Source organism: Chelon labrosus (assembly GCF_963514085.1).
Source record: "Chelon labrosus genome assembly, chromosome: 18".
In the NCBI taxonomy this organism is placed as follows: Eukaryota; Metazoa; Chordata; class Actinopteri; order Mugiliformes; family Mugilidae; genus Chelon; species Chelon labrosus.
Genome location: NC_140351.1, coordinates 8857621 through 8876233, shown reverse-complemented (window position 1 = coordinate 8876233; position 18613 = coordinate 8857621). Strand labels below are relative to the sequence as shown.

The window sequence follows — 18613 nt, the reverse complement described above, 5'->3', positions numbered from 1 at the left end:
CCTTAAATCCACTGTTTACCCTCCAACACGTTCAAAGATTTATTAATAATGAAAACAAACTCCACATCAGATCTTTATAGTTCTTTTTTTTTTTTAATAAAAGATTTCCTTTGTGTTTTTTGTTTTGTTTTATACACATCTTAAGGCATCATGCACAAAAAAATAAGCCATACTAAAGGCGTTATGCTTACCCTCTACCAAAAAATTAGATGTTCTAACATTTGAAGATTTGCTGTTAAAAATAAGTTTGTACAAATATGGCATGTAAGCTGGCATGTCAGTGAACCCCAAAGCAGAGCATTACCTGCTTTCACAGTTTTTGTAAACATGGCTTTGAGCAAAACAGGGCTGAGGAAAAGACGAGAGAAAGGAAACGCATGCTTCGACGTTGGGGGCTAAATATCCCTGAAAAGCATGCAATGCATTTTAAATCATATTTACAATGCATCATTTAACTCTCAACAGAGGTCTTCTTTTAAATCAATTAAAGTTAAGACATTAAAAATATTCATTAACAGACAGACAGACTGACTGACAGACAGAAAGACAGATGTGTCCATTATAACCCCCAACCCAGAGTCCTTAACACAGACATTGTTCAGACTGGTCAACAAACAACACACTACAAGATTTTCTTTTTTAATACATCAAGTATTGGGAGTAGTACATCCAGATAAATACAATCACCTGGAGGATATTACAACCTCAAAAACATTTAAGGTTCCTCTAAGATTCATTTTTTTAATATAAATTTATGTGAAATAGCCCAACTAGGGCTAAAATTTAGTTTTTGTTTTTTAAAAATAAAATCTTGTAGTGTCCACCATAACAGACATCAGGGAGGTGCCGATAGCTTTGGCACAGTTGTGTCCAGTTGTGCTCTTGTGCGGTGATCCGTGTGCGTTATACGACATTGAAGACCATGGAAAGATACTGTTCGTAAGAAACCTGGATCCAGCCATCCTGGTCTGTATCGTATCGCCTGAAAACATCAGTCAACCTCTGTGGGAAAAGGACAGAAAATAAGGAAATTTATTCACAATACCAGCAAAGAACGTAGCGTCATTGCCGTGGAGTACGCAACACAGAATAAATATATATTTGGGAGCCTGTGTTTTGTATTAATCAGTTGTTTTTCACACAGGAACGAAGACACACGCTCATACCCAACATAGCAACACTGCTTTCAAGTGTATTTGCAAGTTGTTTACGTGCATGCAGAGCTATAAAACTAAACAGTACACTAAGTTGATGTAAGCAACCATTTCCAGCTAAATACTAGAGCAAATTTCAAATTAAAATCAGCCACTAAAAATAAATCATACTCAACATTATTTCTGGTACTTACTGGTAAAATAACGTGAACCATATATTTCCTGATTAGGTCTACATTCTTCATTCATAAATAAAATATGTTATTATGAGAAAATGTATTCATGGTAGACATTATGTTTTGTTTGGAGTGATAAATTAACTCAATGAATCAGTTGAGAATCATTAGAGAACATAATTAGTTCCTATAGATTGAGTGCTGAATCGTCAAAGTTTCCACATTTTTAACTTCGAGTCATTACAAAATTATTGTGTCACACTTGATGTGACTACAACTATGGCTAAAAAGCAGAGACACTAAACCACTGAACAGCATAATTCCTGAAACTTGTGTTTTATTCCAACGCTGAGGTTATTAAATCAAATATAGCTCAAGGAAAAAGCCAATGACTGATAAGTAACTGCGTAACGATGCATTTAAAAAGCTCTTGTTACATTACGACGCTACATTTCTTCAGGATTCACTTAAGCTCGGCGGCTTCATCTATAGCAAAAGTACATCTTGTTCTGATGTGGATGCATGCAGCCGGGAAATAAAGCATCCAGTATATCCAGTTTGTCTCAGCGTGTGTTACCTGTAGTACGATACAGCACTGGATGAAGTCATCGAAAGCCACCTGCCCCTTCCTCTGGCGGTCAAACTTGTCTATCAGAGTGCCGTAGAACTGATCTGAGAGACGATAGCCTACGCACAACAACAAATACCACATCAGCATAACAGACAACATTTTTTTAATACATCACATTCTTCCTGACAGAGTCTACGTATGGTTTTCGGCTTGGACCTGGAAACGGCCAAAGGTTCTTGGGGCTCCTCAGCCCGTGAGAGGAGATGACAACTCCTAAGCACACAAGCTGCTTGGCCAGGTAATGATTGCTAAGTGAACCAAAACATTTTTTTAAATTGACTGCGGCAGAGCTGCAGAGAGGCTTGGAACCGAGCTACTGCAGGCTGGCCGAGGCAGATGAACAAGTTATATGGGTAGCTGATAGAGCAGATGCCACGATGCATGCGGTCTGATTACATACATTTGCATGACACAACATCTTCGGTATGAGGCTTGACATTTGGAGCGTTATCTGCTCGGAAACAATGTGACCGAGGCACTGAGTACAGGTTGTTTGCCTTTTATTGAGCTTAGAAAGAAGTTTCGATCTCTTCCAAGTGAGGTAGTATGAGATGATTATCCATAGCTGCGGTTATTCCTAACACCAAAACCACACAGGAACACAAACTTAAAAGGCAATCATGGCAACAACTCCTGTGTCCTGTGGGGTAAAATTAGGTATATGTCTAAACAGCTAATGAGTTTTAAGGTCATCCTTGTTTTAGTTTGCAGATCGCAACCACAGCAGTTCCATGTGTTGGCACTCCTCTACCATCTAGGTAATACAGTGACTATGGATAAGCACCTCATACAAGCCCACTTTAAAAAGAAAACAAAAGTAATAGTGGCTTAAACAGCCTTCAGGGACAAATCAGGAATACAGAAAGCATGCAAAGTCAAAGACGGAAATTATTGGAATTATAAGGAAATGTACTAACGTTTTTAAACTTGGAGCTGATGTAGGACACACTGAAGTTTTCTTTTTCACTCACCAGTTCTTTAATATACTAATGGACGCCAATCAGGAACTAATTGTAATTTTGTAATTAATGTGGGTATGTTACAGTGATTTTATTGCTCATCAAGGTGTAAGTTTTTGAGAAATTTTCACTTTGTCTGATGCATTTCTGATGACTGATTTGTCCCCTACTACAATGTGATTAGTGAACTGAAGATACGTATAGAATATTAAAGGTACTGATGAATGTATATTTAAAATCTAAAACGTGTTGAGTTGAGATAAAGTTCCACACTCTTCATTTGGCTTGATGCTCCGTTTAAAAACACACACAGAGCTACTGGAGAAAATAAAAATTAAATCCTGACCTTCTGAACCAGGGAAAGGACAGCACTGCACACAGGCCTCCACCAAAGCGTTAACAATTTAAATACTTAAGCATACTTTGCTGCTCACCGAATCCAGTCAGCGCCTGCTTGAGCTCGTTCTTATCGATGAAGCCCGAGTTGTCCCTGTCGTAGGTCCTGAAGATGTTCTGCCAGTCCGTGATGTACTTCCAGACGCCGGCAAACTCGTTGAAGTTCACCCCGCCTTTATTCTCCCTGTCGAACATGGCTGAAGGAGAGACGGGAGGATGTCAGGAACATTATTCACTCTGTCTCATACACACATACACACACCGATCAGGCATAACATTATGAACACCTTCCTAATATTGTGTAGGTTGTGACTCATGAGAGAACGGACTTGGACCTTCTGAAGTTGACCTGTGAATGTTGTTAGCGGGGGATCTGTGGATCATGAGTAGATCAGTTTGGGATCTCGTGAATTTGGAGGCCAGGTCAACACCTTGTGCTGTTCTTCATGTTTTTTTTTAGTTGTTCCTAAACTGTTTTTGTGTGTGTCTGTGTCATGCTGCATCCTGCTGGGGATGGCTGCTGCCATCAAGGATTGTCATTGCTATGGGGTGGGGGTGCCTGGTCTGGTCTAGGTGGGTGCTACATGTCTACATGAATGCCAGGTCCAAAAGTTTCCCAACAGAACATTGCATTGTCACAAGATGGTCAATGTTATTTACTTCTCCTGTCAGTGGTTTTAATGTTGTGGCTGATCGGTGTACATACAGTATATGCACACAACTGCGGCAGTCAGGAAACCGCAGCGTTAACGGTGCAGGTCAGATAGACTCACACTTGGCTAATTCCCGCCTCATAAGACTGGGTTATAGCAGAGAAAGAAAACAACTTGATACCTCAATACTCCACTTCTCACCCCCATGCGGTTCAATCCAATTACCTCCCAACAAAGGGAGCGTTATCACAGGCTACGCTTCTTGCTGTGGGACTATTAAACAATGGATTTACTGCGCATGGTACGGTGGGAAGTGAAGGCGATGGCATTACGGGGGAATTACGGGGAAGTGGCACAACAAATAGGGAACGAAGTACATGGGAGGATATTTTTAACACGGTTTTGGTTTTAAAGCTTCTTTGTGACATTCAAGACAAACTAATTCACACTGTTAAGATTTAGCCCATCAGCGTGGAGGTAAATCTTGGGAGTATACCACAGTATAAAAGAATTTTAAACTAAAAAGAGCCGAGACGCTATAGCGACATAGCAACGAGGAGAATGGCGCAATCTATGGCAAAGAAACCGGGGTCACAAATATAACTAAGGTTCTATGAAGCAATGGTTTCTGGGAATGAGAAATAACGAAACTGAACCTACGAAGCGTTTAAGAGGAATTTTAGATGGTCCGCACAAAAAAGAAACTCAAAGTAGAGTTGGTGTCGCTTTTGTTTGCTGGAGAGAAGTGAGAGGAAGAAGAGGAAGAGGGACTGTAGGATGTATGCGGACACTGAACACATCAGTCAGCAGGGTCTGTGTAATTACTTTAACTGTAACTTTAATGCTGACTGTAAGGCTGCAGCCAGACGCATTTATTTAGATTCTTGGCAGGGAAATGCATTTAAGTAGTCAGTGTATGTACAGTGTGTTCATATCCATGCGTTAATTAACTGTTATTAATCCTTCCTATGTATATAATATATATTTACTTCGTCTCTATTTCTTGTACATTTGTGCATATGCAAATTTAGTCTTTTTTTTGCTTATACTATTTTTATTTTATTTTATCTTTCTTTTTACTTGTGGTTCTCAAGAGTGTTTTTTTACTAAACTACTGTGACAAAGCAATTTCCCTTGTGGATAATCAAAGTCTGTCTGAGTCTAAGTTAAAGTTAAAGTACACTCTGACCTTCAGCAGATCTGTTAAAATCTAGATAAACCTGGTGCTCAACTGCACTGCCGAGTTCAAGGCATTTAATCTCAGCAGAGTATTACAACTTAAAAGCGTAACCCGATCGATATTTGCAGTAAAGTGGCAGCTGCTCCTTGGGACCAGCTTTCTCCTGTCTCCTTGCAAGGCACTCTGTTTTTTTTCGTTTTTATTGTTCGCTGCAGGTTTCCACTAGAGAAGCAGTTACTAAAACCAAAAAAAGTACGCCTTGTGAGCCTTGGTTCGCTCACAATTTAAGGACTTAATCTGGTTGTCATGGCAAGGAAAGAAATAAACAACGTGAATAGCACAAAGGGCATCTGTACGAGATTTAGCTATGTCACTGTCAGCAGCTACTTACATATGATGGATCGAACCGTCACCGGGTTAAAGGGAGTCCATGTGCCTGTGAAACAGAGAGACGCCGGTTAACAACAGACCAGAAACAATTTCGTTTTGTAAGATTACCCACATGTCAACACTTTGCTTGTCAGGGTGGCTAAATTATTATTCACATTTTCTGAAGATCAATATTCTTGTGGAGTCGTTTTTTATTTTATTTAACCACCTCTGTAATCATCATATAAAACAATAGCTTCATTATTGGAAAAACAAATGTTAATGTTTAATAAGTCATCTTAAATCAGTGTTGTATATATAGTTGTATATTTATGCACTATAATACTGTCTTAAAACAACTTTTCAATTTCAATTCTGAGTGACATTTCCTATCAGGAAAAGCCCAGGCGTCACATTAGTGACTAAAATTAATTATTGAAGTAAGCAAAGCCGGTGAGCGGGCATGCACAGTGCCAGAAATCTGCACATCAAAATGAAATGTTGCTTGTCCTGCAACAGCACATCAAAGTGTCTTCCACGGAAATCATCTACTGTGCGTGACAGCTCACTGTCATGACATGCCAGACAAGCGAACAGAACAGAGTCATTATAAAGCCTATTAATTGCACCTTTGCTTTTCCTGCAGTTAAGATAAGGAGACATTAAAATGAGATTCAGATAATTAAGTCCCACTAGAGGACCATAGGCTATTAATGTCAATCATTTGTGATATCTATAACACTACAAGTCTGGCAAAGTGTTTTTATTTGTCAGCAAAGTAGTAAAGATACGTGTGTGGACAAATGAAGGACAGGGGGTCGTGTTCAGCGTCTATGTAACTAATACAAACCAGAGACATCACATCAGGAATAAAAGCAGGAGAAATTCAGGAAAAGTGAAGATGGTAGGAGAGATTCGTGACAGTTTATGGCTTTTTCCCCCAAACACACACACACGCACGGTGATTTTTCATGTCGACGACAAACTCTTCAATTATATGTGACTATACCCGTCATCTATATGTTCAGGAAAAGGACTGATGGGCCTTTAGTTTAGGCGGGGCTTCGTGTTTTATAGCCGGCTTCACCCATTCAATTCTCAAGACGCTGAGATTTATCTGGGCATCTAAATCCTTGCTGACTCACCACTTCACTTTATTACGGGCAGGCCGACAGTTTCAGAATCAAGAAGAAAGAGAAATGTGAGTGGGAGGACGCAGAGGAAAAAGAGGAGTCGAGAAAACACATTAAATATACGACAAGAAGGAGAGGCACGGGGGTACGAGGTAAACTAAACGTTTTGCAGTTTAGTTTTTGTCGCAGTAACTTGAACTCTGTAGCGTACTTTTGCTGACCTAAGATTCCTCTTGGCAACTGTATCTGCAAAACCCTAAAACAGCATCTGCAGAGTTTTAACATCTTGCCAACGTTGTGGAGCAACGTTTTTTTCTTTTTTCTTTTCCCCACACCGTGCTGCTCGTTTCTGATTTCCCTCCACGGTTTAGCTATGCCAGCAGTAAAGAGGTTTGCAGAGGGAGCAGTGAGAGTTTAGATAAGAGCGGCTCATTTAAATAAAAAAGGCTTCAAGTCAAACAGAGGGCCGGAGTATTGCTTTACTGTCGATTGATTTTCACCTTCGTTTTACTCCTTTGTGTCGATTAAAAATCTCCAAATAAATAAGAAATAGGCCTAAATAAATGCAGGACTTGTAAACTTTAAGGATTTGTGATGCTGAAAATACTACATGTGCTCCAGAAGACACTAGTCATTTCCTCCGTCTTCCTGGGTTTGTTTTATTGATGGGCGAGGCTGTCTAGGACTGTGGACAGAGCTGTTCTGGGAGAAGGCCTGAGGCTCTTACTGGAGCTGGGGTTTGGGCCAGAATCTAGACTCCTTGATAATCTGTGGGAGTGCCGGTCTAGAGCAACAAACAGAAAGTATCATATTCACATTAATGTGAGGCCCGTTTATAGAGAAACTTTTATTTACTCAGCGTTGTATTTGTTTCATTAAACCCTGTCTTTTTTTTTTTTTTTTTTTTTTTTACTGGCGATCGCACCAGGATGAGTTGACAGTCACAGCTTTATTGCTGCATGAACACTCTTGCTAGTCACTATCAGCAACGCTCTTAAACCCAGAGGTCATGTCTCAACATGAGGTGCAACAGTATTACGACAGTCCACTTGGTTGGTGTGCTCTCCTCACCAGATACAGTTTACTGCCATTTCTAAATAAAATCCAGGCTCAATCGCTGTGTGGCTCTATTGAAAACAATGTCAGATGGCCAATCAATGAACTGTAATAAGTGATGTGTAATTAGTGTAGCACCTGAATGATGACTGCAGTGACTTGAATTTGTCCACAACAAAATGGCTATGATCGGTTGTAGGACTATCAAATTGAAGGGGTATTTATTTTTCTCTGTATTGACTGAAATACGCCTAACCCTAACCCTAGCCCTAGCCCTAGCCCTAGCCCTAACCCTAGCCCTAACCCCATAATGAAATCATGTGGCATGTTACCAGACTCTGATAAGAATAAAGGCTATCTCAGGTTAAAGAGAGACTTCTGGTAGTTGAAATACTAATTTGTCGTTGGCGTCTATCAAGGTCAACTAATCTGAACATCCAAATATTTACCGCTAGGAAACACTGTCCAGGGGCGGTACAGTGGTGTGGGTGGTTAGCACCGATGCCTCACAGCAAGAAGGTTTTGAGTTTGAATCCAGTGGCCTTTCTGTGTGGAGTTTGTATGTTCTCCCTGGTTCTCTCCAGGTTCTCCAGCTTCCTCCCACCGTCCAAAGACATGCTTGTTAGGTTAATTGGTGATTCTAAATTGGCCGTAGGTGTGAACGGTTGTCTGTCTCTCTGTGTTAGCCCTGCGATAGACTGGAGACCTGTCCAAGGTGTAACCCGCCTCTCGCCCCAATCACAGCTGAGATCAGCTCCATAGTGTTTTTCAACCGATATGGAGCAAAAACACACAACTGGACAGTCCGACAACCAACCAGAGCCATTTTGTTGTAAACAAATTCAACTCCACAGCGCTCCGATGATGTGTGTGACTAGATCACTGTTACTCTTCTGTCCATCGCCACATAAAACACATCCAGGCACCACTTCACTGGCACTGCAGATGTTTTCCCACGGAGCGATTCCAGACCAACTTTCCACCGCAAAAAATGTCATGGGTGGTTGGAGTCAGTGTGGCTTCTAATGACTGACCTTACACTGGCTGCATTTTTTGTTTTCTGCTTGTTTCACTTTTGGCGTGGAAAACACACAAGAGGTTACCTAGACGACCAGAGCCTGTAATGTCAACTATCTGCTACAAAGTGAAGGGCGCTGAACGAATGGCTTTATATGTGGACGAGGCCTAATTCATCTTCAAGGTATCTCTGACATTTTGTGTTACAGTTGGCATCATATGGCATATACACCAACAGATATCTGACTAAGGGCTCAGTGAAAGTCTAATGTTAACACTGCTATCTGCATCTCTAAATGTTACATTTCCAAATACAGCTGCAAGACGACCAGCGTGTCCAACAGACAAAGACTCTTTTGTTACATCAAATGTTGCTCCAGCATTGGAGCCGTCTGAAAAACGACCAAAGGCAGAGCAAAGAGAATGCTGCGACCTTTCCAATCACGCCGATTCTTCTACTCGCGCACACGAACGTTTCACACCAGCAGCTAGCTGTGAGGTCACCGGCGAACGGCAGACGGACAGCGGCTGCTCAGAGTGAGGTGGCCGGTGGGGCTGAGATGTTTTGTGTGTGCGTCTGACGGCGAAGTGGAACAATACAACCTCTGTCCGGTCCGCACACTGGCCTCTCTCTCACTGGCGAACCCAACTGCCAGCGGTGAGGTGGAGGCGGGGGAGAGAGAGAGAGAGAAGGGGAAATATAGGAGGTGAGGAGAGAGGCAGCCTGGTGGAAAAACAAGAGTGCACTGGCCGCAGTGTGTACACACACACACATATATGTAAATATATAAATAACGGCCGCGATGGAGCTCAGTGAGACGTTTGTCCGTGGACGTGTTCAACAAGTTTGACCTTGTTGGAAAGAGAAATACAACTTCTAATGAAAACTGTGACCCACACCATCAGTCTTATAAAACATATACCATTACGAGTTTTGCTTCTCTCTGCGATCTGCTCAAAGCTGCTGCCTCCAATTCAGTTCCCAGAAAAATCATGCAGCACACTGAGGGTTTTTAATAACAGCGGCGTTCTGCCAAATCATTGCTCATGTGTCGTGAAGCAAAAGAAATTCACAGTCGCTGGGACTCAAACAGAATCAGCATGAGGGTGAGGCTTCTCGTCCACCAGTCAGAAACGGCCGAGCACGACTGACGATTAACCGCAGGGAGGAACGTATCGGAAAACTTAACGCGGCCTGGCAAGAATCAATTCTCGCTCTAACTCAACTTGAGAGTTTTTACAAAACCCTGCAAATGTACGAGCGTAGAGGTAAGCGCCGCTGGACGAGCAGCCCCGAGCCGTGCCATTCAGCCAGCACTGCGTGTCGGCAATTTCGTAGTATTACCGCTCCAGCACACTTAAATAAATAAGTCAAGCGGGAGAGAGTGTTTGGAGGGGGAGGGAGCATGATGGCAGGATGGTTGTGGTGTTATATCTGCTCTCCGGTGAGCAAAGGGAGGTGAACGTATGACACAGACACGTACGCTTCCACGGCACAAAGCCAATCACGGCCTCAACGGGGATGAAACACTGTCACACCCACGACAAATTTAGAGGAACGACGAGAGAGGACAAGAAGAAAGAAAGACACAGAGAGAGAGAGAGAGAGAGAGAGAAGAGAAGAGGAGGCTAAGCATGGGGTGTGGGTGAGAGACAGCAAGCGAAAGTAAGAGAGGACAAACAGACAGAGGACACAGCAGGCAGAGAGACACGGTGCCATATACTACGTAGACATGCAGAGAGGTGAGAGAGTGGAGGAGGAGAAGACAGGAGCAATAAGGGAGGTTCTGTTTAATGCAGTAGAAAATCACGATGAGCACAGAACCTCACATGAATCAAAACACTTCACCACTCAAGTCTAAAGGAGAAAGAATTGATTTATCTTCAGTTAGGATGCTTATTTTTCTACTCAAAGAAAAATTATGTAGTAATGTCTGGTAAGACTGGCTGATTTCAGGAATATAGAAAGACAGAAGAGAGAGCAAGCGGTGCAGAAGCCACAACATTAAAACCACTGACTGGAAAAGTAAATATCAATGAACACCTTAGACATGTAGCACCCACCTAGACCAGAACAGGCACCCCCACCCCATAGCAATGACCAGCAGGATGCAGCCTGACACAGGCACACACAAAAACAGGACAAGGTGTTGACCTGGCCTCCAAATTCACTAGATCCCAAACTGATCAAGTATCTGTGGGATGATCCACAGAGGCCCCCTCCCTTCAACATCCTGTTCCCAGACACCACAGGACACCCTCAGAAGGCCCGTGTCCATTCTCTGATGAGTCACGACTATTTTGGAAGGAGGTCTATACGCAATATTATGCAGTTAAGCCTGATCGGTGTATGTTAAGACTGTATACAGCAGCAGCAAAGCCCCAGGCTCCCTCCTGAAACCTCTAAGGTGCTGATGCTCTGAACTGTGCAGCCCTTGGAGATGAAAGAAGAGCAGAAAAACAAAGGGAGGTGAGCTAAGGTCAACGGTAAAAAGGCAGACAAACGGTTGATGTCATCAAACTGATGCAAATAGAAGCAACACTTGAAGCCGAGCCAGGACAGACAGTCACACAGAGGCAGTGTCGGCGGCATTCGCAGGCAAACTGCAGGACAGAATGCAGTCAGTGCAGAGTGTGTGTGTGTGTGTGTTCAGCTTCAGTGGCTCCGTTTCGTACCGCGACGAGCCTAATGAGCTGGGACCGGGGGAAACCTGCCGTTCGCTACAAGCACGCGCAGCAAGGTGCACGTATAAACAAAACACACACACACATACGGCACTGGCCAAGACTCGCTGAAGAGAATCTGATGAAAAACGAAAATGCATGCATGCACAAACACATTGACTAATCAGTATGCTGATCCAGAGGCACTGCGCAGCCTCAGAACAACTTCTTTCTCTGCTGCTCCTCTGCTGCTGCTGCTGCTGGCTTCAACATTTCTTTTTCCCTCTCCTTTTGAAGTGCCCAGAATCCGCTCCAAAGTCTTTGAGAAGCTGTCGGAGCAGTTCACAGATAAACCTGATTGGGGGCCACGTTACATTTTAATGAGAAGACAAACATCAGCCTGCGCTACGGTTTCTGCCGCTCTCCGAAGTCTCATCAATCATTACAGCATTTCGAGGTCAAGACGCGATGGGAAGGTATATTTTACCGGCTTTAAAACTGACTTCAAGATGACCTGTGTGTGATTTTTATTCCACACCGTTCCCCAAACAGCCTGACAGAATCACAAGTTTACTTATTTATTTATTTATTTATTTAGATTAAGAGGCCCGGTGGGACATGCACCGCTAATCCTGTTTGAATCCTCCTCCTGAGCTACACAAGACTAAGAGTGACTGCACTTCCATCACCAGCAGCTGTAATCCTCATGTTACATCCCCAGGTGTTTTTCATGCTGATTTTGGATTTTGCCGTTATTTCTTCAGCTACATTAACGGCTATTTTGCAGCACAGAAAGCATGTCGCTTAAAAGATTCATAGTTTTTTTTAATTAACTGTTCACTATGACCACTAACAAACTCACAGGACTCAAGCTCAGAAAGCGGCTGAAAGGGCAACTGTCGCGCGCAGGTTTTATGAGCTGTAGCTAACTAGTTAATTAAGCTGACCGTAGCAGAGAGCTGATTGGAAACGCTTTCTGTGACTGACGCTTTATTGTTTCCAGATGACTCACTTGAAATGCTTGTAACGCGCACTTAAAAGCTCGTAAATATATCGGCCTGTAAGACTAAAGCCTGATTTTTGTCACCTTGAAATGCGCCTTCCCGGAAATGCAGCGTCAACTTGCAGCGACGTCGACTGCAACAACTGGGAGCGGTCCAAAGCAGCAAAACAAGCCCAAGAAAATTCCTCCTCCTCCTCCTTCTGGTCTCCTGAACACCATCTACTCAGACGTTCTCAGTCTTTTCTAATTTGCAGTGATTTCAGTAAAAGAAACCCGCAATATGAGAAACTCAAAATAGAAATGCAGACGTCGGCGTAGCCCGCTGGATCGCCTGCAGGAGAATAAACCGAGCTTGAGGCTAACTTTGGTTTATACTGTGAGTGTCCAAGCATTCATTCATCACCTATTCCAGCTGTCATTGGGCGAGAGGGAGGTCACACCTACGGCCACTTTAGAAGAAGCAACTAACCTAACAAGAATGTCTTTGGACGGTGGGAGGAAGCCAGAAAACCTACACCGGGACAGGGTTTCGAGCCGTGGGTACATGCTAAATGAACGGCGTGATCCGACGGACACGGTCGTCAAAGCGACTGGCCGACATCCGAAAAATCTCCCGCATCTCCCACAATGCTTTGCGTGCGTGTTGTATGCCTCAGTGGGAGGGGCCTATGAGGACTTACCCGGAGTTCGGCACTAGAGTTTCTCGTGAAGTATAAATTACCAGACCAGAACAAACTTTTTTTTATCTTATCCGTGCAGCCCTGGGAGCGAGAACAAAATTCTCACAAAACATTAAATATTTACTCCTACTTTTATTGTATCTGTAGAAAAATAGCCAAGCTTTTTAAATGCAAAGTGTTGCTTCTTTCCTCACCCACCACATCCTAGATTCCCTTCAGAAGAAGCAGCTCTGTGACACAGTTTGGACCGTCGACGCCCACCAACCACCAACCTGATCAGTGTTGAGTCGGTTGTCGTCGCAGGAACGTTTAGGTACACCTAAAGCGTTTTCTTTGAGGCTACACTGATAAACTTTTCACCTGCCTCCCGAGACAAAAATAAAACTCATTTTTATTCGCTTCACCTGGCACCCAGGGATAAAAATAAAACCCCAATCCATTTTCTGCTTGGGCTCCGCAGTTGCTTAAATCAAAGGGAGGCAGAGATCAATGGTGTGTAACGAGGAGATGGGAGGGATCAAAAAAGAGTCGGAATAATGGAATAATAAAAGAAGAGAGGGGAATTTGACATAAGAGACTGAGATTAGAGCATAAATGGCCAGAAATAAGAAAATATATAAAGAAAGGAAGTGAAACGGGAGTGGAAGAGATTTAAGAGAGACGAATACACACCATTCGATAAGGCCTGCTGAAGCTCTGAGTCTGATATCACTCCGCTCCGGTCCTTGTCGACCCTGGGGAGGAAAAAAAAAAAAAAAACAACAAAAAAACAGATTAGATTCCTCCTGCTTTAACCACTTCACACCCACGCACACTCCAGCACACAATAGCAACAGACAGCGGCACTCGTCAGCTGAAACTTTATCCCCCTGAGTGTGTGTTAGTGTTTCAACAGTCCACAGAGGATGAATGGAGGCCTATGATTAGGGCACACAAGGTAGCTTGTACGCTCGTAGCTCAGGGAGACCGACCAGACGAGCTCTGAGTGTGTGTGTGTGTGTGTGTTGATGCCGTGCGACAGCAAAATGAAACCGAATGTTGGCAGCCGCACAAGTTACTTTTAGCGCAAACCTGCATCGTGTCAGCTTGCAAAGATTCTTTGACAGCTTAACATATTTCTCGAGAGAAAGCAAAACTGATAACTGCCAGAGGGAGTTATGAACCAGTAGCAGTAACACGGAGCACAACAGGGTCGTCCGGTAGCTTGATGGTGGAGACAATACTTTCACTTTGACTATGGATGTTAAACCGGTTTTACAACTGAAACTATTCGTCAATGAATGGATTAGTCGACGGAGGGAAAACTAATTAGCAATAAAACAGAGACAGAAAACGGCATCAGGGTGCAGCTTCACATATTTTAGGCCAAATGATCAACGAGCATAAGAGCGAATCAATAAAAAGGGCTGCGACTTTCATCACTATGAACTGATTAGATTATAAAACGGTGAAAAGAAGCGCGAGAAGAGCTACACCCCACACACACACACACACACACACACACACACACACAAAGTGGTGTCTTCACAGTGCACTTCCTGTCACAGCCAACAGCTGAGTGATATAAGAGAAGAAACACCGGCACCGTTCACAACGGCAAAACCAGAACCAGGCGACGTTCGGCGTTAAATGTGTACAGCATGAAAGTCTTTATGGCGATGTGACCACATAGTGTATTAAATCAGTCTTATGCACGCTCTTGACAAAACATTAGGTACACTAGAGAAGACAAATACTCTCTATATGCAGCAACAGTGCCACACGAAATCTCCCTTCATGACTGTTGTAATGTTCGGTTTATGTTGAAAGGTGGTGATTCAACTCTGAGATCATTCTGGAGGATGTAGTTTGAAGCGCTGTTAAACTTGTGTGAATAAAGTGCAGCCCGCTGACTAAAATAGGGTTGTCAAAATAATAGAAACACATGTCGGTTTGAACCACGGCCTCCAAACATGAAAAGACAGTTGAATCAGCAGCTTTCTCAGGTATTTTAAACGTTCATGAAGCTAAGATTTAGTGCAGGACTGTTATATTACAAGGTGTGGCGAGTGAGTGTATTTAAATTAAGCATTGGAGGCTCGGCTCGTCGGGAGATATCAAACAGAGGGGAACACCACACCTGTAATGGAAGAACGTGGTCATTAAGATGACGTTTACAAAGCCTCGACTCCGACGTGAGTCTTCCTTTGAGATACAGAGAGGGACGTGGAAAAAAAAAACAAACTAAACAGGCTGGATTACGACACAGGCCTCACACAGTTTTCAAACGTTGCTTAGTCAAACACCCGGTGACTCACTCGTTCCTTAGCAACCTGCCCGGCCCAACGTGTTGACGGTCACTCAGCAAACACAGCCTGAATGCCAGCAGTGAAGACGAAGAAGGAGGGGGGAGAGGAGACGGGGAAACCCCCCCCAAAATAAAAATAAAACAGGGCCGGCCCAGTGCTAACTTCACGGGCTGGGCCTCAGCTCCCAGATGTGACGCATTAGTGAGCGGCCCCATATCACCACATCTGCAGCATTCGTGGCTTTTCTATATCAGCTGCATGTACTTCTGGCTCGGCCGTGCCCCTCTTAAGTGAAGGAAAACAAACACAGAGACCTGCTTGGTCCTCGGTGGTGAAAAATAAACAGCTATCGAGCGTGTCCCCGTAAATGAGAGCTTTGTAAGAGTGAAGGTGAGGAGCGGTTGGGTTGAAGCAGGCAGTGGGGGCAACCAGCCTTTACCAAACACTCGTATATTAACTCAAAGAAGTAAGTGTGTGTACAGGATCAGCTCTCTCTCTCTCTCTCTTGCTGTCCTCTTACTAACTCACCCGGCCTCAGGTTTGTGAAAAGAAAACAAAAAAAAACATGGAAGCGTTATTAAAACTTCCACTCGCCTGCAGAACAGACAGCTAGCCATCTGGTGTTTCCATCTCCTCGCATGCAAAGCAGCAGGACGGTAGAAAACACCAGTCGGTTACTCGGCTCAGATTTTTCCCACTGTTTCACTGTTTCCTATTAAGCAATCAGGTTGGAATATGGCTCGCGGAACAAAGGCCGTCCTACTTTCCACATAACCGGCCCCGAATGTAAGAGCGATGTCACGGCCGCTGGGAGAAAGGAAAACTTCCCAAATTAAAAGCTGCATTCACGGAAATCCCACCGTCCAACTTTCCACCAATACTCATTCGCTTTTTACATTTTCTTATCTTACGCTGTGGAGGGAATCATGCGCCTGTTTGCAGTTAGACGTTACACATTTCAGCCTCCTTCTGAAAATATATGCTATTGTTTGTGTACACATCTTTATCGTCGCTCCATTGTTGACTCTCAACATTTTTGCCATGCCAGCGTCATCTGTTTAAAAGCAGGCAGAAAGTAAAGAAGGACTTCTTTGTGATTCATTCGGGGCTGAAGCCACTGGGCTGAACGTATTTAGTAAACGGCCTCAGCACGGAGGTCGTCCGGTGCACGGCTCAGCCTGCAAAACACCTTGAGAATGAATAAGTCATTTTCTTACAATGGACTTATAAAAGCAGTCCAACAGCGGGACGGTGAGTCATGAATTGTAGGTGTGTGTGACACACAGATTGAGAGGCCTCCCGCGTTAAACCACTGCCTCTGATCACATGACCGAGGGAATTCCAGCGCTGCTCTGGAAGATATTCACCAAGAGGCAGCAGATGAGGCAGGCGGCGGCGGCGGCGGCACGGTGCTCATGATGACTATATATATATGTGTGTGTCATGACTAACGTAATGCTCGTTTGTGTCCGATAAGAGCGGGCGATGACTCCACAGTCATGAGAAGTCAAGTGTGTGAAAAAGAAGATACAAACGAGATGCGTGTGACCAGATTTCCAGCTTTGCCCTGCATAAATAATTCGTTAAGAGTGTTTCAAGGCTCGCGACGCCCGCAGCATCTCAACGCTGTGAGGAAATAATAAAATCCTCTGCAGTATTACATAACTCCACACAGCTTACTATTACAAGTGGCCAGTGCATATCAACATCTCCCTCTGTGCCTACTACTGTGACCCTCTTAGCTACTGCTGCTGCTGCTGACACACATTTCACTCAGACTACTGTGAAAATGATGACTATCAATGGCCATAAGCCGCCACTGATAGTGTAGCATCGCACGGCAGTGAGAATAACACAAGATATAATGACATATGATGCGATTAGTGAGGGAAATTAGACATAATGCTGCAACATACACAGATAAAGGGGATTTTTTCTGACTTCTGATTCAGATAAATCATATGACACATACTTAAATGATAAAGTTTTTCCTTTTTTTGCTGGGGGGGGTCCTGGGGGAAAACCCTTCAAGGACTCCTGGAGGTCCTTAGACCCAGGTTTGAACACAGCACTGAAGCCGTGGCTCGTTATAACACAGTTTAAAGCAAATAATGCAGTCATGTGACACAGCTGTGGGTGGAATAATGTCACGTATTGTGGTAAAACGTGAAGAGCTGAGTGTTGTGCATTTCCAACAACTCAGTGTGTCAACCCCATGGCGCTCACATCTCCCCTCATTCCGCTGCAGAGGTTTGGTTTGAAATAAGAAAATAGTTAGAATCTGTCGAAAGTCAAAAAAACAAACAAAAAAACACCGACTGTCAGTGAGGTATGTGGTGTCAGCACCGCCCCAGCCCCCGCGTCTCTCTTCCTCACCCCCTCCTCCCGTTACACTAGCGTTCACTGCGGAGCGGCGTGTGAGACAGTCAGGCAGACAGCAGAGAAACAACCCGCCTTTCCTTCCCTCTACTCACCTCTGGAAGATATTCCACAGGAAGCTCTGGTCCGGGGGAGCGTTGATATGCGGGGCAGCTCTGTACGGGCTGTGGTACGCCATTATTATATATATATATTTCTTATAAAACGTCTAAAACGGTCCGAGTAGCAGCTCGTGGTTCCTCCTCCTCCTGCTTCGTTGCTGCTCCTCTCACCACCAGCTTCAATCAGACTCCAACGTTCACGCAAGCACTGCCGGACTCCTCGCGCACATTGGGCGTGGCCAGTCACTCAGCACTTCCCATAAAGCCGGTGACGTCACACTTTCCTGCCGAGTAAAAATAGAAGCTGTAACGTTCAAGTTACTCAGAGTCATGTGGGTGAACAAATATTTGACTGTTTCCACTTTTTTTTTTTTTTTTTCCACCAGGGCAAACGGAGCGCACATATTTGCTCACTTTGTGTCAATAAAGTTATCTTGAATCTTGAAGTATTTACATAATTCACTAAATGAAATACATATTAAACCCAAACATGGGTACTTAAAGTAAAATAAATAAAGTTAAAATTGTTAAAAATCGTTAAAATGGAAGCAGAACTGGTAGCTGGACAATACTGGATTATACTGCTGGATAATTTAATATATAACTTAAAAAAAAAACACATGACATTGAAAGACTGAGATAAGATAAGATAAGATAAGACCCTGTAGGAAAGTGTAGGTGTTACAGCAGCAGGGCAAGACAGTGCAAGTTAGATAAAAATTGAATAAGGTAAGAGAAGAAAATCTATATAAGAGTAAATATATTGAAGGTAAA

General features: G+C 43.5%; 1 protein-coding gene across 2 annotated transcripts; it reads right to left on the bottom strand.

Moving 5' to 3' along the window:
- Nucleotides 1–88: 88 nt before the first annotated feature.
- pdcd6 (programmed cell death 6) lies at nt 89–18017 on the bottom strand. Of its 2 annotated transcripts, none has more exons than XM_084565673.1 (6): nt 17834–18017; nt 13744–13805; nt 5541–5585; nt 3343–3513; nt 1908–2017; nt 89–1002 (listed from the first exon to the last, which is right to left on the bottom strand). In XM_084565673.1, exons 1-6 carry the CDS (start codon nt 17914–17916, stop codon nt 904–906), a joined length of 570 nt encoding a protein of 189 aa, XP_084421799.1. In that variant the 5' UTR covers nt 17917–18017; the 3' UTR covers nt 89–903. The 2 variants fall into 2 exon arrangements, with proteins under 2 accessions (XP_084421799.1, XP_084421800.1); XM_084565674.1 differs by having other exon boundaries at nt 3355–3513.
- Nucleotides 18018–18613: the final 596 nt, after the last annotated feature.

Excerpts from the sequence above, each read along its gene's own strand:
- pdcd6 (XM_084565673.1), bottom strand. The coding sequence starts at position 17,916 with ATGGCGTACCACAGCCCGTACAGAGCTGCCCCGCATATCAACGCTCCC. Across the intron at positions 3,514-5,540 it reads GACGGTTCGATCCATCATAT|CCATGTTCGACAGGGAGAAT; the intron begins GTAAGTAGCTGC and ends TCTCTCCTTCAG. Across the intron at positions 2,018-3,342 it reads TGGATTCGGTGAGCAGCAAA|GCTATCGTCTCTCAGATCAG; the intron begins GTATGCTTAAGT and ends TGTTGTGCGTAG.